This window comes from Lolium rigidum, chromosome 4 (assembly GCF_022539505.1).
Source record: "Lolium rigidum isolate FL_2022 chromosome 4, APGP_CSIRO_Lrig_0.1, whole genome shotgun sequence".
Lineage (NCBI taxonomy): Eukaryota > Viridiplantae > Streptophyta > Magnoliopsida > Poales > Poaceae > Lolium > Lolium rigidum.
The window spans coordinates 205,524,692-205,547,309 of NC_061511.1; the positions used below are offsets into that span (position 1 = coordinate 205,524,692).

Consider the following 22,618-nt stretch of genomic DNA (forward strand, 5'->3'; position numbering starts at 1 on the left):
AAATAATTACATTTACTTTATGAGAAATATATACAACTACCAAGGCGGCGGGACACCGAAGATCCCATTCCAAGCGAAGATCTGTTCCCTGACAGCGGTGGAGAAGTGACAGTCAAGGGTGAGGTGTTGCACCGTCTCTTGGTGTATATGACACAACTTGCAGATCGGGTCGTGAGGCTATCCTCGGAGCGCGAGGTTGTCAGCTGTGAGAGCTTTGCCGTGCAGGGCTAGCCATGCAAAGAACCTGCATTTGGCCTCAGCGTGGCCCTTCCAGAACTTGGCCGAGCAGAAAGGAGCACAGGATCCCATGAACTGGCATCGGTAAAGCCGTCGTGTATGCGCCTGATTCCGTCCATCTCCAACGAATCAAGTCTGGGTGATGCATATATATATGTGGTTGTTTACTTTGCATGATGACAAAGTGTTTCACAATATACATAAGTTCTTCATCCCCATATTCATGTAGCAACATATTTGTATAGAGCAACTTGCTTAATTTACATCCGTGCTCCTGAACCATTTTCGCCAAGTAACGACAGAAATGACAAACAACCTGTCATATAGTTCGTCGAGTAGCCCAAAATAAGCATACCTCCACCTCTTCATGAAGAGAAGTCCACAAAATACCATCCAAGCACTCGCCACAAAACCGGTAATTAATCCAAGAAGAAAATCCATTTGAGACAAACCATGCTTACGCCAACTTTCTAAATCATTGTTAGCTGGCGGATCTCTGGGAGAACCAGGACATTCCCTTGGAATTGGATGTCCACAAAGACCAGGATTACCAATGTACATAGAAGCCGGATCATCTGCCTTGAGGATGTCTAGTTGATGTCCTGAGGGTATTCTTCCTGACAGATTATTGTATGACAAGTTTAGATAGCTTAAGTATGTCAAATCTGTTAAGCTCTGAGGAATTCCACCACCCAGTGTGTTCTTTGAGAGGTCAAGAGACTCCAGTGATCGAAGATTACCAATCTTATATGGGATATTTCCACTCAACAAATTTGATGACAAGTTTAGACTTACGAGACCGGCAAGGAAACTTAGTTCCTCCGGGATTTCTCCGGTTAAGCTGTTGCAAGACAAGTCAATGCTCATCAAATATATAGTATTCTTACTGTACTCAAGCACTTGCCCTTTTATCACCACTGATAAGCTATCATTATATTGACCCCTATCAGCGAGGCCAAAGTTTACATAGTATGTTTCTTCGAAAGGATTCTCAAATTGTGTGTTCTTACCTATAGCAGTGCCAGTTAAAGCTTTGAAGTTTTGTAGAGATCCTGGTATGGCCCCAGAAAAGTTATTATTAGATAGATCTAGAATACGAACATTGTGAAGTTCCATCATTGCATTTGGTATGTGACCAGAAAAGTTGTTCGATCTTAACCTAAGCATAACCAAGCGGGGCATGGCTTCATTGATCCATCCAGGTAACTCTCCAGTGAATTTGTTTTGAGTTAAATCAAGGAAAATAAGATGTGGACATTGTTGTGTGAACAAAGGAAATCTGCTTGAAAGACTGTTGTTGCGTAGAAGAAGAGTAGTGATTTTCAAACTGAAAGAACTCGTGGAATTGACTCTTGAAGAGTTGTTGGTGAATGGGTTTCGTTGCTTCAGATCTTTGCTACCACAGTTAGGAAGTTCCGCTGAAAGAAAATTATTTGATAGATCCAAGACCCGCAATTCTCGTGATCGACAAATTGACGTAGGAATTGCCCCTGCAATGGAATTGGAAAATAGAACTGCAACCTGCAATTGTGGAGCTCGGAAATTTGGCACAAACCCAATTAAAGAGTTCCTAGATATGTCCAATACCTCGACTGTCCTTGGCAACTTGGGTATAAAACCAGTCAACTGATTTGACTGCATTGAAAGTATAACCACTGACATGAACTCCAGACTGAGTGGCAAGTTGCCACTAAGTTGATTCAAGGAGATGTCTAGCCATCCAGCATCAGAAAAGGTAGTCCAAAACCAATCCGGAATCCTACCAAGTAGACCCGTGTTTGAAATATCAAGATAATTGATGCTCTCTTGTCTTTGAAACCATTTAGGAAACTGGGGACCCAAGTGACAAGAGGACAACGATGCCCAAACCAAGTTGAATTGAGGAACCCAACGCGAGCCAATAGTGAATTCCAAATAATTATAAGATAAGTCGATGAACTTTAAATTCATCAAACCAGCAAGATGATCTTCTGAGATCACACCACTCAAGTTGTTGTTTCCAAGGTCTAAGACTGTCAAATTTGTAAGTGTGCCAATCTCCACAGGCACTGAACCACTCAACTGGTTGTCACTGACATCAAAATTTCTTAAGCTAGTTAGGTTTGATACAAATGTTAATGCCTCGCCAGTGATGTTGGCATATGCCAGACTCAGCTCTTGCAAATTCCTCCATGAACATTTGGGTATCCTTTCTAGGCGTGTGCTCCGGTACAACCCCCCCCCCAGTTTTGGCTCAAAAGCCCACCAAACCCATATCCAAGCCCGTATGACGCCCGTATGTGAACTCGTATATGACCGTCTCTATACCGTATGCGTCTTCCTCCTTCCTCCCACGATCGTGATCGATCTCCCACGTTCGAACTCGACGAGCCGGCTGCCGCCGTCCCGTCGCACGATCTCGGACGCCACGATCACCTCCTCACCGCCGCACTCCTCCGCCACGGGGCTCCTCCGTCGCTTCTCCACGATCTCCTCTTCACCGGCATCTCCCCGGAGCTCGACGAGCCGCCGTCGGCGCCGCACTCCGTCACCATAGACCTCCTCCACCGGGGCATATCTTCCCGACGATCTCGGCACTCCCATCTCCACGATCCTCGGGGCCTACTCGACGAGACGCCTCTGCTGCACGCCGTCGCGTCGAGCTCCGTCTCTCCGGCGAGCCGATCTTCCGCTGGGTAAGTTTGAATCTCTGCCGCCGGACATGTCCGGCGTCTCATTTAGCGTGTCCGGCGCTGGGAAGACAGTCCGGCACACACAAACCAGACAGTCCGGCCTTCGGCGGACAGGCCGGGGTCTTTCTTCCAGACTGTCCGCTGTCCGTGTCCGTGTACTAAATATGAAATAGTGATTTGCATTGCGTTATTGTTTAGAATTTTGCATTAATTCTTTATTGCGTGCGGGTTTTGTGTAGTTTTTGGAGAAATGGGGGACTATAGCTCAACTTGGAGTGACGGGGATGACGGATATACGGGCGATGATGATTCTACTTCGGAGAATAGTTCCAAATCCAGGATCTATGAAAATATACCTCCTTTTGGGGAGAACCTTCCATCATCGGCCTCCTCAGAAAACATGAGTGAAGTATGTTGATTATTTTTTAATGGCTACCAATGAATGGAAGCAATGAAGTGACATGTTACATTCTTTGTTTTTGGCTGTGTAGGTGCTATACGGTGGTCACGAGGAGGATGAGTATTCAGACATGGAGGTTGGGTTTGATGAATATAGCGTGGAGGTAGGACTGCATCACGAGGAATCAAGCTCGAAAATAAGAGCGAAGTAAGTATATAGTTTTAGTATGGCAAACCGTCAATGTTACCGTTGGAACGACAACTTTTATGACTTATTTTCCCTTCATGTGTAGGTGATATCTGGTGCTGACAATGGGCGTGAACATCACAGTCAAGCAGACCCAGATATTGTGAGTAATGAATATAAGATGCACTCTATGGAAGAGCACTGTAAAATACTGGACATGACATTTTCTTCCGAACCGGTGGCTTTTGTGTGGTACAACAGCTATGCGAGAGAGCATGGCTTCAGCATCCGGAAGGACATTTTGAAGAGGGCAAAGCGAGGGAAACGTGGTAAGGGAGAAATACGGTTAAGGCGGTATGTCTGTTCCAGGGCAGGGAAACGTCAGGAAAAGCTTTTAACGCAGGAAGGCCGCAGTCGTAGGCTACGACCCGAGACTCGTTGTAACTGCAATGCCAATCTCACCGTGAAGCGTGACCTATCGAGAGGAGTATGGGTTGTCAAAAGTTTTTACGGCAATCACAGACATAAACCAGCTAGACCGGACGAAGTACCATTTCTTCGATCGCACGGAAAGATTAAGCCGTACCGGAGAGCTGAGATACTATCTTTGGGAGCAAGTGGGATGAGAAAGTACATGATTATGAAACACTTTCTCGGAAGACATGGCTACGGTGGTGTAGGCTTCGTAAGGCGAGATCTGTACAACCTATGTTGCGGGGAGAAGAGGAAGCTTATTGCGAAGGGTGATGCTGCCACAGCACTTGGTATTATGGCCGCGAGGAAGAAGAGTGATCCTGAATTTTTTTTTGATTACCAAGTAGATGATGAAGGACGGTTGAAAAGCATGTTCGGTGTGATTCTCGAGTCACGGCAGGACTATCGGGATTTTGGCGACGTGGTGGTGTTTGATAGCACGTACAAGATGAACCGGTATGCTATGCCATTTATTCCTTTTGTAGGCCTGAACAATCATCGTAAGACTACGGTGTTTGCATGCGCTCTCGTGTCGGACGAGACGGAAGATACATATGCTTGGCTGCTTCGGACATTCTTGATCGCAATGTGTCGAAGAAGCCCAAAGGTCTTATTACTGATGGGGACGCCGCGATGATATTAGCTATTCGGAATGTCCTTCCAGACGTGTGGCACCGTCTATGTACTTGGCACATAGAGAAAAACATGAAGAGACACCTTGGTCATAAGTCGCTAAAGGAATTTCGGCCATTCTTATACTACGCCACTTCAGAAGCCATTTTTGAGGAAAGATGGAGCGCGTTTCGTCGCAAGTGGGAGACGAGATAGTACCGAAGAATGGCTCAAAAGGATGTACAATAAGAAGAGAATTTGGGCTGCCGCGTATCCGACCGGTGGATATTTCCTTGGTATGAAAAGCAATCAGAGAAGTGAGAGTTTGAACTCATGCCTTCACCTTCACCTGGATTATGGTATGACCCTAGTTGACTTGATAATGCATTACGAGAATGCCATTGTTCGCATCCGTGAGAGCGAGGCCGAAGATGACTGCATCTGTTCCCGAGTTTACCGGTGGCGATTCATTGAATCCAAAGAGATAGAGGTTGCTCTTGCCCATGCCTTCGATCCAGCCAACTTCTACATCTTGCGGCGGGATGTGAAGAAGCTTGGTGACCTCGAGATTTTTGAGGAATACGTGGGAACAGGGGGCTCTAAACAGTTTATGGTCAAATGGAGGAATAGCGGCAGATACTCGTTTATCGTGGAGTATAGCCCTAATCAGCCGAAAGAGTTAATACAGTGCAGCTGCCGAAGAATGAATCGTAAGGGGCTTCCATGCAAGCATATCCTATATGTATTGAAGCACCTGAAATTTTCCGAAATACCGGACTGTTGTGTTCTTCGGCGATTCTCCAAAATGGCAAGAAATGGATTGCCAGCACGGCGCAAAGCGATCTTTTCGCGTACGGTTACTCGGGGCCGGGGAAGCGAAAAGATACAACGACATGGAAACGATATCGGCGGAAGCTATGGATGCGGTAGTAGATGATCCAGCAATGTATAATGAGTTCATGGCATATATGAAGGGCTTAGTAGCAAGAAAATATGCGAAAAAGAATGGACATGATGGTCACACAGCCTTCGCTGAAGAAGACGCATATGATTTTCAAGGCAATGCAGTTCCGGTTGGTGATCCCAATAAGGTTGCCACGAGAGGAGCACCTAAGCAAAACACAAAATCTGCACAAGAGGTAAATCACCCCGTGACGAAAAATGGTAGACCACTAGCGTTCGACGAGCGTAAGACCCGGAATCAGGGGTGCACCGCCTGTGGTGTCATCGGTCATAACAAACGGAACAAAAAGTTGTGCAAAAAACATCCGGAGTAAGTCTTCTTACATATTTTTCTTAGCTAGGCCGATTAATTAAATCTATGTTAAACGAGTACTAAATAATTTCGTTTTGTAATGCAGGTATATGGAAAAAAGAAAACAAGTAGAAGTGCATCTTCACTAGCGAAATTACAAAATTAAAGCTTTACCTTGAAGATTATGTATTTACTTCGCCTTAATTGTAATTGACCGAAACCATTTGTGATTCTATACCATTTTTCATTTTCATGTACTTCCATTCATTGTTATTTATTATATAAATTTTACTTTCGATGTGTTTCCACAACAAAGAAACGTCAAAGAAAATACCACAACGGACAGTCCGGCGAACGGAGAGGGAAAGTCCGGCGATTCCCCGGACAGACCGGGCTGTCCTCGTTCAAGTCCGGCCTGGTCTGCGGACAGGCTGGTGAAACCGCCGGACAGGCCGGGTAGCGTGCTGTTAAGTTCCAGGGGCTACAGGAACTGCCCGGACAAGTCACCGGCCTGTCTGGCAAATTGTGATGTCTGTCCGTCCAGGGCGCCGGACAGGCCGCCGGAATCGACCGGCCAGACCGGCGGATATGGTTTTAAGTTACAGTAACTGGCCGGACATGTCACCGGACTGAGCTTGTTTGGCCGGCTTGGTCAGGAGGCTAGCTTCGGCGATTTGCCGGCCTGTCCGTCCATTGCGGCCGGCCTGTCCGGCTTATGTAAGGAACAAGCTATTTTCCTTACCGGACTGTCCGGCCATTATGCCCGGACCGGCTAAAGATTTACTGATGAAAGAGTCAGTGTAAACAAGCAAACTTATTGTCAACGAAATTCACATATGAAATTCAGGAAGTATCACAAGCATTAAACACACATAGTCTTACAACACAGTACCTAACGGAACGCAACATGGCATCCAACACACATAGTCTTACACATGAAATCCATCAAACATAGTCTTTACACATACGTAATGGATAAACAAGTTTCACATGCCAATAATAATCAAAGATTGAGCGAGACATGCAACTTTGTCATTACATACCGAAACTATCATTCTACTTGCTTCAACTATGACGGGCCTCGCCTTCATTTCCGTCGGGCTCATCTCCATCTCCATCGCTTGAATCATTGTCAAAGTACTCCGCATAGCGTTTGGTGGGAAATGTATACCTGGGAGAAGCGGTGCTTGATGATGCAACCACTTCATCATCACTAGCCTGTCCACCAAGTTCACGCACTTGAGCTTTGTACTTGTTGATTTTCACACGATCAACTGATTTGAGTTTGGCTATCTCGTCGGCATTGGATTTGCAAATCCCAAAGAGCAATTTTTGAGTCTTTGCCATGAATTTCTCAAACTTGGAAGGCATGGTACAACGATCACGAGAAGGACCAGCTTGCTTTTTCTTGGAGGGTCGAGCGGCGCGGCGGTCTCACCAGTGCCATCTGTTTGAGGAGTCCACATTTTGTGCTTGCAATCCTTGAAGATCTTCTGCTGAAACTTCGCATCAATGAGCACTTGGATGTATGGTGCATATGGGAAGGTCCTATCTTGCAAATAAGAGGCAAGGCGGATTTGTTCGTAAAGAAAATCCGCCAAATCAAACCTCTCGGTACCATTAGTGTGCATCCGAACCAATAGGTCTATGGCAAAGTTCCTCACCTTCTCCCTATCACCAATCTTAGGAACTAGCGCCATGTTGATGACCTTGTGCATGAAAGGATACGGTGCCACAAGTAGAGATGTGCTCACGTGCATTGTCTACGGTAACATTAGCATTCGCACGACGAAGAGGGGCAAGAGCAACACCGGTCATTGAATCACATGTGTCCGATCTGGCATGGATCTTATAGAGATTTTCACCCGTATGAATATTGAGTAGGCGGGCAAACTCTTCGAAGGTGACACTCAAGCTGCGTCCCTTCGGTACTCCATACAAGTGACCTGTCATCATCCGGAACAAACCGACACGAGGCATAGAATTGCATTACAGCTTCTTCACTCCCGTCTCGAGAAAGAGTCAAAATGCCACGCAGCCCCATAGCATCAATTATCTCCACACACCCTGGGAAGCTTGCAGTGTTGCTATCAATGAACTCCATGTTGACTGATTTCTGAGGAAGGATAGCATGCTTCAGAATTATGCTTTCATAGATATCTTGGTGCACACGAGACAAAAACCTTGGATCAGTAGCATTCTTTCTTTGCGCAAAATAATCAGCTTTCCTTGCAAGAATGTAATCCTTCCTCGACATTTTCTTGTAGTCTTGCAACTTGTAGTTTTTGGGGTGTTTTGGCCTTCTTTTCTCCATGACTAGGCCAGTACGCATGGGCAATCCACGAGCAGGAGCAGGAGCACGAGTCTGAACAGGAGCACGAGCACGAGAACCAGCCGGCTTCTTAGTTGTTGTGTTGCGGCTGGAATACCGACGTTTCTGAACTGCCTCAAGATGAACAGGATCCTCATCATCATCCTCATCCTCATCCTCTTGCTCTTCCTCTTCCTCTTCCTCACTTCCACCGTCATCCACGTCCTTACTGACATCCTCATCCTCTTCCGAACTTTCAACCTCAACATCTTCGTCAATTGTACCACTTCCACTTTGTCCTTCATCACCAATAACCGGACGCTTGCGGGGTCGACCTCTTTCTTCACTATCCGAGTCTGTCACCACGACGAGTATCTACATTTCAACAAAAGTCTAAATGTAAGGCAGTAAATATGATACAACATATAGTATAGTGCATAGTAAAAGAGTTAAGTTTGTTTGTCCGGCCAAGGCGCCGGACAGAGCCGCAAGAGCTCCCGGACAGGCCGGCAATGGTAGATTAAATCCCCTGGAAAAGGCCGGACATGTCGCCGGACTGGCCGGCAATCGAGCTTATTTGTCCGGCCAAGGTGCCGGACAGGCCGCAAGAGCCGGCCGGACAGGCTGGCCATGGTAGATTTCAGCCCCTGGAACAGGCCGGACATGTCGCCGGACTGGCCGGCAATTGAGCTTGTGTGTCCGGCTAAGGCGCCGGACAAGCCACAATAATCGCCCGGACAGGCCGGTCGGATGGTTTTAAGTTATGTAAACTAACAAGTGATGAATAATGTCGGCCAAATTAGAAATGTACCCTAACTAGTGATGAATAATTTTTCAAGCTAACAACGAGGCCTTGATGCAAATGACATTGACGGTGGGGTAGATGATGATCTTTGGTACCAAGTAAACTAAGCTAGGCCGAGTGTTAATTTTTCAAGTTATTGACTATCAATTTTTGAAGTTACTTAGTGGGCATGACATGGCAAAGACGAAAAAAGTACCCAACAAGGTGTTCCATCACAAAAATATGCTGCAATATGTTCCGATAACTAGAAACAGCGGTGGTGAATGGAATGGGTGGGAGGAGGTTGGAGGATGGGAGGAGACCACGTGCAAATGAGTAGTAAGGAGATGAAAAACTCAGGCACCATACCTCTGGGGCCAACATTCTTCGTCCTCGCCATGTCCTACTCCCCGCGCCGCCGGCCTTGACTCGGGCGAGGATGCAAAATGATTGGTGGAGGAGTAGATCGGGGGTGGATCTTCGATTTCGGCGGAGAGAAACGGCCGGGGGTGAATGGAATGGGTGGTAGGAGGTCGGGGGATGGGAGGAGACCGGCGGTTGTTAGGTTTCGGCGGAGGCGCCTCTTGGTGGAATATGGAGACGACGGATGGGGAAGATGGAGTTGGCGTTGATGTAGTGGGCCGGCCCGTCATACGGGGACCGGACAGGCCGTCACGGTGGGACATCAAGTCCGGCCCCCGCGACGGTGTACGGGCCGGGCCGCAAACCAATAGTTCGAGCGGGCCGGCCCGTTTTACCAGCCCGGACACACGGCACATACTCGGCCGGACAGTCCGGCGCATTATTTTATGTAAAAAAATTATAAAGAAGAAAGTCCACTTTTAATCCTCCAACTTTGCTTGAAAGTTCACATTTAGTCCTAAAAGTTTTATGTGGTTCAAATTAGACCTTGAACTTTCATAATTGTTCAATAGGATAGTTTTTGCAATAAAATTATCTAAAAACTCTTGCTTGAATTATTTAAAAATGAATCCTATACTCAACATGATTATCTCTCTTGCTGAGGTGCTGCTATTTTATAAGATACTATTTATTTGGGTCACTAAGAAAATTCCTTGTGAGACAAAATAGAAATGGAATATTGGTTACATCTACATCAGGGCATGTTGGACCCATGTTGACCCTAAAACCCTTGTTTCGGCGTCTCCCCACCATGGGATCACCATGAATCAGACAACCAACCTAGAAAACCATGGTTACAAATGGTGGGCCACCCCACCATGCACAAGTGTGCCAAATATTTGCCCCATCCATGGTGGTTACATCTACATCGGGGCATGTTAGACCCATGTTGACCCTAAAACCCTTGTTTCGGCGTCTCCCCACCATGGGATCACCATGAATCGGACAACCAACCTAGAAAACCATGGTTACAAATGGTGGGCCACCCCACCATGCACAAGTGTGCCAAATATTTGCCCCATCCATGGTGGTTACATCTACATCAGGGCATGTTAGACCCAAGTTGACCCTAAAACCCTTGTTTCGGCGTCTCCCCACCATGGGATCACCATGAATCAGACAACCAACCTAGAAAACCATGGTTACAAATGGTGGGCCACCCCACCATGCACAAGTGTGCCAAATATTTGGCCCATCCATGGTGGTTACATCTACATCGGGGCATGTTAGACCCATGTTGACCCTAAAACCCTTGTTTCGGCGTCTCCCCACCATGGGATCACCATGAATCGGACAACCAACCTAGAAAACCATGGTTACAAATGGTGGGCCACCCCACCATGCACAAGTGTGCCAAATATTTGCCCCATCCATGGTGGTTACATCTACATCGGGGCATGTTAGACCCATGTTGACCCTAAAACCCTTGTTTCGGCGTCTCCCCACCATGGGATCACCATGAATCGGACAACCAACCTAGAAACCCCTGGTTACAAATGGTGGGCCACCCCACCATGCACTAGTGTGCCAAATATTTGCCCCATCCATGGTGGTTACATCTACATCAGGGCATGTTAGACCCATGTTGACCCTAAAACCCTTGTTTCGGCGTCTCCCCACCATGGGATCACCATGAATCAGACAACCAACCTAGAAAACCATGGTTACAAATGGTGGGCCACCCCACCATGCACAAGTGTGCCAAATATTTGGCCCATCCATGGTGGTTACATCTACATCAGGGCATGTTAGACCCATGTTGACCCTAAAACCCTTGTTTCGGCGTCTCCCCACCATGGGATCACCATGAATCAGACAACCAACCTAGAAACCCCTGGTTACAAATGGTGGGCCACCCCACCATGCACTAGTGTGCCAAATATTTGCCCCATCCATGGTGGTTACATCTACATCAGGGCATGTTAGACCCATGTTGACCCTAAAACCCTTGTTTCGGCGTCTCCCCACCATGGGATCACCATGAATCAGACAACCAACCTAGAAAACCATGGTTACAAATGGTGGGCCACCCCACCATGCACAAGTGTGCCAAATATTTGCCCCATCCATGGTGGTTACATCTACATCAGGGCATGTTAGACCCATGTTGACCCTAAAACCCTTGTTTCGGCGTCTCCCCACCATGGGATCACCATGAATCGGACAACCAACCTAGAAACCCCTGGTTACAAATGGTGGGCCACCCCACCATGCACTAGTGTGCCAAATATTTGCCCCATCCATGGTGGTTACATCTACATCGGGGCATGTTGGACCCATGTTGACCCTAAAACCCTTGTTTCGGCGTCTCCCCACCATGGGATCACCATGAATCGGACAACCAACCTAGAAAACCATGGTTACAAATGGTGGGCCACCCCACCATGCACAAGTGTGCCAAATATTTGGCCCATCCATGGTGGTTACATCTACATCAGGGCATGTTAGACCCATGTTGACCCTAAAACCCTTGTTTCGGCGTCTCCCCACCATGGGATCACCATGAATCAGACAACCAACCTAGAAAACCATGGTTACAAATGGTGGGCCACCCCACCATGCACAAGTGTGCCAAATATTTGCCCCATCCATGGTGGTTACATCTACATCAGGGCATGTTAGACCCATGTTGACCCTAAAACCCTTGTTTCGGCGTCTCCCCACCATGGGATCACCATGAATCAGACAACCAACCTAGAAAACCATGGTTACAAATGGTGGGCCACCCCACCATGCACAAGTGTGCCAAATATTTGGCCCATCCATGGTGGTTACATCTACATCGGGGCATGTTAGACCCATGTTGACCCTAAAACCCTTGTTTCGGCGTCTCCCCACCATGGGATCACCATGAATCGGACAACCAACCTAGAAAACCATGGTTACAAATGGTGGGCCACCCCACCATGCACTAGTGTGCCAAATATTTGCCCCATCCATGGTGGTTACATCTACATCAGGGCATGTTGGACCCATGTTGACCCTAAAACCCTTGTTTCGGCGTCTCCCCACCATGGGATCACCATGAATCAGACAACCAACCTAGAAAACCATGGTTACAAATGGTGGGCCACCCCACCATGCACAAGTGTGCCAAATATTTGGCCCATCCATGGTGGTTACATCTACATCGGGGCATGTTAGACCCATGTTGACCCTAAAACCCTTGTTTCGGCGTCTCCCCACCATGGGATCACCATGAATCGGACAACCAACCTAGAAACCCCTGGTTACAAATGGTGGGCCACCCCACCATGCACAAGTGTGCCAAATATTTGCCCCATCCATGGTGGTTACATCTACATCAGGGCATGTTAGACCCATGTTGACCCTAAAACCCTTGTTTCGGCGTCTCCCCACCATGGGATCACCATGAATCAGACAACCAACCTAGAAACCCCTAGTTACAAATGGTGGGCCACCCCACCATGCACTAGTGTGCCAAATATTTGCCCCATCCATGGTGGTTACATCTACATCAGGGCATGTTGGACCCATGTTGACCCTAAAACCCTTGTTTCGGCGTCTCCCCACCATGGGATCACCATGAATCAGACAACCAACCTAGAAAACCATGGTTACAAATGGTGGGCCACCCCACCATGCACAAGTGTGCCAAATATTTGCCCCATCCATGGTGGTTACATCTACATCGGGGCATGTTAGACCCATGTTGACCCTAAAACCCTTGTTTCGGCGTCTCCCCACCATGGGATCACCATGAATCGGACAACCAACCTAGAAACCCCTGGTTACAAATGGTGGGCCACCCCACCATGCACAAGTGTGCCAAATATTTGGCCCATCCATGGTGGTTACATCTACATCGGGGCATGTTAGACCCATGTTGACCCTAAAACCCTTGTTTCGGCGTCTCCCCACCATGGGATCACCATGAATCGGACAACCAACCTAGAAACCCCTGGTTACAAATGGTGGGCCACCCCACCATGCACTAGTGTGCCAAATATTTGCCCCATCCATGGTGGTTACATCTACATCAGGGCATGTTAGACCCATGTTGACCCTAAAACCCTTGTTTCGGCGTCTCCCCACCATGGGATCACCATGAATCGGACAACCAACCTAGAAAACCATGGTTACAAATGGTGGGCCACCCCACCATGCACAAGTGTGCCAAATATTTGCCCCATCCATGGTGGTTACATCTACATCAGGGCATGTTAGACCCATGTTGACCCTAAAACCCTTGTTTCGGCGTCTCCCCACCATGGGATCACCATGAATCAGACAACCAACCTAGAAACCCCTGGTTACAAATGGTGGGCCACCCCACCATGCACTAGTGTGCCAAATATTTGCCCCATCCATGGTGGTTACATCTACATCAGGGCATGTTGGACCCATGTTGACCCTAAAACCCTTGTTTCGGCGTCTCCCCACCATGGGATCACCATGAATCGGACAACCAACCTAGAAAACCATGGTTACAAATGGTGGGCCACCCCACCATGCACAAGTGTGCCAAATATTTGGCCCATCCATGGTGGTTACATCTACATCAGGGCATGTTAGACCCATGTTGACCCTAAAACCCTTGTTTCGGCGTCTCCCCACCATGGGATCACCATGAATCAGACAACCAACCTAGAAAACCATGGTTACAAATGGTGGGCCACCCCACCATGCACAAGTGTGCCAAATATTTGCCCCATCCATGGTGGTTACATCTACATCAGGGCATGTTAGACCCATGTTGACCCTAAAACCCTTGTTTCGGCGTCTCCCCACCATGGGATCACCATGAATCAGACAACCAACCTAGAAAACCATGGTTACAAATGGTGGGCCACCCCACCATGCACAAGTGTGCCAAATATTTGGCCCATCCATGGTGGTTACATCTACATCAGGGCATGTTAGACCCATGTTGACCCTAAAACCCTTGTTTCGGCGTCTCCCCACCATGGGATCACCATGAATCAGACAACCAACCTAGAAAACCATGGTTACAAATGGTGGGCCACCCCACCATGCACTAGTGTGCCAAATATTTGCCCCATCCATGGTGGTTACATCTACATCAGGGCATGTTGGACCCATGTTGACCCTAAAACCCTTGTTTCGGCGTCTCCCCACCATGGGATCACCATGAATCAGACAACCAACCTAGAAAACCATGGTTACAAATGGTGGGCCACCCCACCATGCACAAGTGTGCCAAATATTTGGCCCATCCATGGTGGTTACATCTACATCAGGGCATGTTAGACCCATGTTGACCCTAAAACCCTTGTTTCGGCGTCTCCCCACCATGGGATCACCATGAATCAGACAACCAACCTAGAAACCCCTGGTTACAAATGGTGGGCCACCCCACCATGCACAAGTGTGCCAAATATTTGCCCCATCCATGGTGGTTACATCTACATCAGGGCATGTTAGACCCATGTTGACCCTAAAACCCTTGTTTCGGCGTCTCCCCACCATGGGATCACCATGAATCGGACAACCAACCTAGAAACCCCTGGTTACAAATGGTGGGCCACCCCACCATGCACTAGTGTGCCAAATATTTGCCCCATCCATGGTGGTTACATCTACATCAGGGCATGTTGGACCCATGTTGACCCTAAAACCCTTGTTTCGGCGTCTCCCCACCATGGGATCACCATGAATCAGACAACCAACCTAGAAAACCATGGTTACAAATGGTGGGCCACCCCACCATGCACAAGTGTGCCAAATATTTGCCCCATCCATGGTGGTTACATCTACATCAGGGCATGTTAGACCCATGTTGACCCTAAAACCCTTGTTTCGGCGTCTCCCCACCATGGGATCACCATGAATCAGACAACCAACCTAGAAACCCCTGGTTACAAATGGTGGGCCACCCCACCATGCACAAGTGTGCCAAATATTTGCCCCATCCATGGTGGTTACATCTACATCAGGGCATGTTAGACCCATGTTGACCCTAAAACCTTTGTTTCGAGCGGAGGCGGCGGCGAACTTGGATTGGAGCCATATATGGCACACTTGCATGGTGGCATGTCGCACACATGTTTCGTAGGGTCTTCCCATTTTTGTGTGCTTTCCAAGGTCACCCCATGGTGCGAAGGAGTCGAAACCGGGGTTTTTGGGGTTAAAACGGTATTGCATGAAAACCCTAGTTTGGACCACATCCTTCACGCGATCAGCACTGAATTTTGTCAACTTTATGGTATATTGACTTGTTTATTATGTTTTGGCTGATTAAAAAAAGTCGAAAAAATCATCTTTTTAGAAATGGTTCTATTAGGCCTACCTATGGGACCGATTTCTGAGAAGTTGATTTTTTTGAATTTCTTCAATTGGACCAATCTTGTTTCTCCTAGTAAAAATAGATATATTTCACATGATTCAACAAAAAAAATTATAAAATATGTTACAAATATGAATGAAAATAATTTGGTAATTTAAACTTATCCGGACAGTCTGGCTGTCTGTAAGCCGGACTTTCCGGCCTCTTTTTTTTTTGCACTCCCAGGCCGGCCCAATCGCGAATTGGCAGGGCCTTCATCGCCGGACAAGGTATGGTATTTGGCCGGACTGTCCGGCGTAAGCATCTGTTGCAACTACCCCTATTTACGTGGGACAAAACCGCTCCATCCGAGACATGCTCGCCCTATATATATACGCCCCACCTCCACGACGCAACAAATCAACTACTCGTCACCGCGACACCGCCGCCATCGACAAAAAGTCTTCCGGTCGCCGCCTTGCTTCGAAGCGAGGTGCATGACCCGCCGTGGCGAGCCACTCCGACGAGTGCCATCGAAACCACCCATGTCGCGTCCAAGTTCTGCACCATCTACAACTTGGAAGCATCCTACAAGGTATTACACATCAACCCTAAGGTTCATCAATGTGGCAAGTAGATTAATGGTAGGGTTCTGCAATAGTACAAGTTCTTCAATCCTTTGCGTATGTAGATCATAGTAATCAGTAAACAATGGCGAAAATAGGGTATTAGGGTTCAGACTAGGGTTCATCAATGTCATACGGATCTACCGGACAGTCCGGGTTTGCACGACCAGCCCGACCGTTGCTCACCACGACGGCCAGTCCGTTGAGCTCCCGACAGGGCTGTCCGTTCCCCTACACGCCGGCCGGTCCCTCAATCTCGCCGGCAAGTCCGGCGCGTGTGCCGGACAGTCCAGGCATGTTTAAGACGGCATGTCCGTTGTCTGTTTCGGCCTGTCCGGAGCTCTAGCCGGCATGTCCGGCAATGGCGTTGTATTACCAATCCTGCCTTAGTTAATTAGTCTAAGATATTATTCTATTGAGACAAGTATTACTTATATTTCCATGTCTTCAGTACTTAAAATTCATGAATCACTTGGGATGCTTATATTTAATTGTACACCGCTCCCGCATCAGCTTGTTCTAGTCCCATAATTTTTCTAATTGCTAAATAATCATGTATGTTATCTACAGGATGGAAGAAGTTGACGAAGTTCCTTGCTCGGTTGAAAAATGGTGCAACTTTGTTGATATGTTGTCAAACGAACAACGAGGTGCACTTTTTGGATCCGGTGTACATTGTATGCTCGAAATGCCAAGGATAAGGATGCGGCAGTCTGTGCTGAAGTTTCTAGTGCAAGATTTTGATCTTACAACAAGTACATTTGGGTTAAATGAGGGAAAGGACCATATTTCTCTAGGAGGCAAAGAAATCTACGCATTATTTGGTTTAGAAGACAAAGGTTTAAACGCTCGTGGCCATAATTGCTCAAGAAGGCAAAGAAGCGCAGGGACGGATACCACCCGAGTGGCTCGATCCGTCAACGAGAGAATCTCTTAATAGATGATTTAATATTGGATGTTGAGCTTCGTGGTGCCTCGGATGACGATTTTGTACGCAAGGCCATGATGGTGCTTCTCGCCACAATAATTGCACCGTACTCTAATAAGGTAATTTCGAAGCCGATGTATGCATTGGTAGAAGACCTCGATCGAGCTAGGAAGATAAACTGGAACTCATTCACTCTGGAGTACACCTTGGAGGGCATAAGGCAGTGTAAAGGTGGACGCGTAATGAGGCAGTGGCCAAAAGGAAACATGGCGGCATTACAGGTAAACCGTAATATTTCTTAGTCAGGTAATATTTAACTGCAGTTTTTTGGTCACAACTGTTTCTTACTCATTCTTAACATCTTTTCTTCTGCAGTACATGTATTGGGAGAAGGTGCAACCTCCTGGTGCACCAGCCTTTAACCCATTGGTATGTATGTACCCATTGATGAAGAACTGGACCGAAGTAGAAGGGAAGAAGAGAGACGCCTCCGACGCGCAATATGGCCGTGGGAAGGGAAATGTAAACAATTTTTTCTTGTTCATATTTGTTTCAGCAGCTCATATTTAACAACAATAAATAATTTGATGTTGTAACATACAGATTGACAACGATATTACTGCGGAGCATAGACTCTCAAAAATAAACACATCAAATAGTGTTGGGAGAAAAACATCTGTTTCAAGGAAGGCCACAAAAACTCCTGCGAAAAGCCCCCCTTACATGGAGCAACTTTTGGAAAGGGTTAATCGCATGGCTGGGGAGCTTACTCTTGTCCGTAAGCAGATTGCAACTATAGCAGACTTATGCGCAGAGGTAAAAACGTGGCGAGTTTAATTATGCACGCATCATTCATTTTGGACCTGCCATGACATATTTTTTTTCGATTGCGGAGAGTTATTGCAAAGTTAAATCAGGAGGGGATCATTTATAGACGTGAGAACAAAGGCACGTCCGAAGGGGACAAGGAAAGCGAGAGCAGCCAGAAGGGAGTTTATCCATCAAAGTACTTCACATCGGTTCAGAAGGACGAGGATGCTGACGACGAGGATGTTGACGAGGACGAGCTAGACAATGCAAATGGCAGCACACCTGCACCACCTGTTGCACGCAAATTAATGACCGATGATCCTCAACCATCTGTACTGTTTAATTGCAGCAAGGGTGACAAAAAAGATCCTATCGAAATTACAAATGATGTTCCCGCTCGATCGTCATCCTCATTATCGTCTTCAGCATTTGTATCTGCAAAGCCAAATGAACCTCAGAAGCGGAAGCGCATGCCATCCGCAAAGGTCCGGTCCCCTTACTTGTCCGAAAAAATGGCAAACAAGCGTCAATTCCGAGATGACAAAAATTTCGAGGGTAAGTTTGTTCGTCTCACATGCAAATTTCTTAACGACCTTTGCATATCACTAACCGCAGTTCACCCGTTACTTGTTCGTTGCAGGTAACTTCCATTCACTAGATGCACTACTTGAGGTAAATGATTTGACTGAAGATCACGTCGAAGCTGCCGTGTCACTTGTAAAAGAACTATCAAAGTGCTCCCGACGCCGCAACAAAAAAGTTTACAGTTCTGAAGGACTCGTGCTGACTGCCCACCATGTTGCACCTATTATAACCCATGACTGGTTGATGGGCGATGTAAAAACAATTTTTTTATCCCTGTTGTATTACATAATAACTTTCTTGATTGAAGGGCTAATTAGTTGTGTGTACCAATAAATTTTGCAGGTCATCAATGCTTATGTGCGACACTTGTCTCGTCGTGTTCCAGATGATCGTGTCCTGTCCACCACATGGAGGTCGACGCATCTCATAGAAGGGAGGACGAGGGGTAGAGATGTTTTTCCACCCGGCCACCACCAGATCGAAATAGAGAAGAATCGAGCCATTCACGAGATGCATGGACGAGTATTTCCATAAACCGAAGGTACGAGCACATGCAATGCAATGCAATGGTGTACACAATTCATTCGAGTGTATATTGAAACATACTTACATATTTTTATTGCAGTACTATCTCGCTGTAAACGTTAATGGCAATCATTGGGTCACCGTCGTGATGCATGTACCCAAGAAGGAATTTCAAGTATTAGATTCCCTCTATGTTCTTCGCAGTTACATACATATCATTGAAGCATTGGTATGTTTTCATACTACTTTACTCTGTCATAAGTATTTTGTTAAAATATTAATCATTACTTACTTAATCTTAACTACTCGTTTTACTTCAGAGAACCGAACTTGCTTATGACATAGCAAAAGCAGATCATGGTTTTCCTGATCCTTCAAACTGGCCTATAAAACAATACAAAATGCCAAGACAAAAGGATGGGTGAGTACATGGTGCAACTAATTTTCATCTATATTATTAATATACAATGCAATGTTACTTACTGTTTTTTGCTTGTCTTGTATTATGACAGAAACTCATGTGGACTTTGGGTCCTAAAATGTATGGAAGAATGGGATGGAGATGAATTTAGAACCACTATTACACAGGTAGGTAAAACAAAATTCTACTTACATGATGAACTAGCAGCACATGTCATAACATGTTCTCTTAATTTATTTTTGCGGACACTCGTTGACTCTACCGGAGAAGTTATGGTCGGTGAAATAATTTTTTCACCTAGTAACGAGCTGGATAGGGTCAAAGATAAACTACTCAACCCCAATGGCGAGGAAGATGATGCTTAGGTCCAAGGTCTAGTGGATATGGTCGGGTTTTCGTCCCGTAGAAGGTTTCCGGCGGTGTTCAAGACTTTGTTCATTTTATATTCTATTTGCTGTGTAATGACTTGGAAACTATACTTTACAATACCTATTTGCGTCATATGGAATACCATACTTTGTGGAATATGTATGCAATCATCAAGTGCCGGATAGTCTCACTATTGACCGTGGACATCACTATAATCTTTATTGCGCAGAATTTGTTGTCAAACTTTTGCAAACAATCCGTTAACACCTTTGCGGATGATAATAACTTGGTATGAAAAGCTTTATCTCCAAATACTTCAGGTGCAGGAATTTACCCAAAACCAATTGTGTATTGACTTTCTGAAAAATAATACCCAAAGATTAGGACTTATTAATAGCTTAGGTCAACAAATTACTGAACTGGTACAAAAGGGATAACACTAGCCTCATAAAGTGACTTCACAAAAGCGTTTCAACATTTGGCGAAATGGATAAAAGTTTGGTACTTGTCATCTGCATTTTTCTTGGTGGTGTTAATTCATTGCCGGACATACCGGCTAAGGATCACGGTCAGGCCGACAGAGGCTGCTGCCTGTAAGTCTTCTCCCCGGACATGCTGGTGGCTGTGGCCGGCCAGACCGGAATGCAGTGCCAAAAGCCTTCGTATATTCGTTAATTATTGTCCGGCCTGGCCGGTTCTCTACGCCGGCCAGGCCGACAAAAGCTGCGTACAAAAATTCCTTGGCCGGACAGGCTGGCCCGTCCGGCCGGACAGAGCCGATAGAATTGGCAAATGCCTCTCGGAAATTTGATGTTCCTCCGGAACAACATTACCGGTCTGTCCGGTGTATATGCCGGACAGTCTGACCGGTCGATCACGTAAACCGCGCCCGGACAGTCCGTCCCCTATGAAGCTGGATGTCCGCCGTATCCGGACTGTCCGGCCAGGTCCTGGCCGGACAGTCCGGCTAGGTCCTGACCGGACTGTCCGGTGTCTCCGATCTGCCATGGCCGGCCGGCGCCCACCACGATGGTGCACAGCCCACGATGATCCGCCAAACTCGCCGTGGGCCCACAACTGTGCCGTACTTGTATCTCGTATAATTGACTGATTGAATTGGGCTATACGAATTTTGTACGGTGCCACGTATCGGTATTTTATACTAATAACGAAGGGGTATCGAGCGATCTTAGCCGTTCTTGCGTTGAGCCCGCTTAAGCCCAAACTGAGTTTGAAGGAGTTTGGTGGGGTGGGGGTACTGGAGCACACGCCATCCTTTCTATCACCTCTGAAATATCTGCACCGATGTTGTTGTAGCCGAGTTGTAGAGACCTTAGATTGCACATATTATGCAGTGTTGCCGGTATCATTCCCTTGAAGTTATTATATGCAATGCGAAATGTCTCTAACAAAGTCAGGTTTCCCAACTCGTCAGGAAACGGGCCTGATAGTCCACAATCCAATAAGCTTAGGCTCTTGAGGCTAGTTATATCCCAGACAAAGTTGGGTACTGCCAGAGTGTTGAAGGAGTTATCAGAGAGGTCAAGCTCCTCAAGAACTGTGAGGTTGTGGTGCAGAAGTGCTGATGGAGCAGTAAGGCGACACCTTTGAAGAATCAGCACAACCAAATTGGGAAGGGCATTGACCGTATGGACCCAGTCATCGAGTCCGGTGAGGTCGACGAAGGCCATGTTAAGGTGCTCTAGTGACCGGAGACGTGGTAACCAAGATATATCATTTGAGTATAGATTATCGTCGCCAGACCTGCCTATGTCAAGTTGCACCAGCTTGGAGAGATTGCCTAGTTGAGGAGGCACTATACCATGGAAACCCATGCGTGAGAGGTTGAGATATGTTAACCTCTGGAGAGAGCCCAGAAATCCCGGCATAGCCATTGCACCTCCGAGAGCAGTATTCATGCTCAGGTCGAGATGCCTAAGACTATGTCGGAGACCAAGCAGCGAAGAAGATACCTGTCCGCGGAGCGAGTGGCTCTGAGGGTCCTCAAAACCAATCACTTCATATTCATCCTCTGTTGGAGAACGGTTGCGGAGGTCGAGCTTGACGACGTGGCCTGTCCGGCCGCTGCAGGTGACGCCGCTCCACCGGCAGCAGTCATAGTCTCCTTGCTGCCACGAGACAAGGCGATTTGCCGGGTCGCCTGTGATGCCGGCCTTGAAGGAGAGCAGCGCGGCCCTCTCGGCCGAGAAGCAGCTCCCATTGGATACTTGGCTTGTGCAGTCGACGGAGGAGGCTGTGGCTAGGATGAGTAGGAAGAGGAAGCACGCTGCAGCCATGGCGTTGTGCTGGGCTAGTAGGCTTGTGCGCGCCACATAGAGGGGATTCCGAACGAGAAAACATGATGGACTGTGAGTTTGTACCGAGTGATGAACTGTCAAAAGGAGAAATATGTGTACCGTATCTTGTAGGGGCTACCGGCTACCACAAATTTGGATGGTACACACACTAGTTAGGCCAATGTGACTATCAGCCTGTCACTCATGTTGAATGGAAGACATTTCCACAGTTGAATATGTCGTGATCCAGTCCGGTCCGAGTGCCCACAAAACATGGAAATATCAAATATGTGCAGATAAACTGCAACCTATTTCGATCACTACATCAGATTGTTACCGCTCCGTAACTGATTCGGGAAATTGACCATACCTTCTGTGAGTTACATTTCTGAAGAAAGCCACTGTTTTCGACTTTTAGCGTCGGCACTTTTACCCGTGGCTGATGCGTGCTGATAC

The 22,618-nt window shown here is 47.0% G+C and overlaps 1 protein-coding gene across 1 annotated transcript; it reads right to left on the reverse strand.

The window, feature by feature from the left end:
- Window positions 1-201: 201 nt before the first annotated feature.
- LOC124706905 (receptor-like protein EIX2) lies at window positions 202-22,221 on the reverse strand. The gene is made up of 2 exons (XM_047238579.1): window positions 21,141-22,221; window positions 202-2,425 (listed from the first exon to the last, which is right to left on the reverse strand). The coding sequence occupies exons 1-2, from the start codon at window positions 22,160-22,162 to the stop codon at window positions 493-495; spliced, it is 2,955 nt and encodes a 984-aa protein (XP_047094535.1). The 5' UTR covers window positions 22,163-22,221; the 3' UTR covers window positions 202-492.
- Between the last annotated feature and the right edge of the window lie 397 nt (window positions 22,222-22,618).

What these genes read in the sequence shown, in the direction of transcription:
- LOC124706905 (XM_047238579.1), bottom strand. Translation starts at nt 22,162, where the DNA reads ATGGCTGCAGCGTGCTTCCTCTTCCTACTCATCCTAGCCACAGCCTCC. An exon ending in ATTTCAGAGGTGATAGAAAG is followed by an intron (nt 2,426 to 21,140) that starts GATGGCGTGTGC and finishes ACGCCTAGAAAG; the next exon opens with GATACCCAAATGTTCATGGA.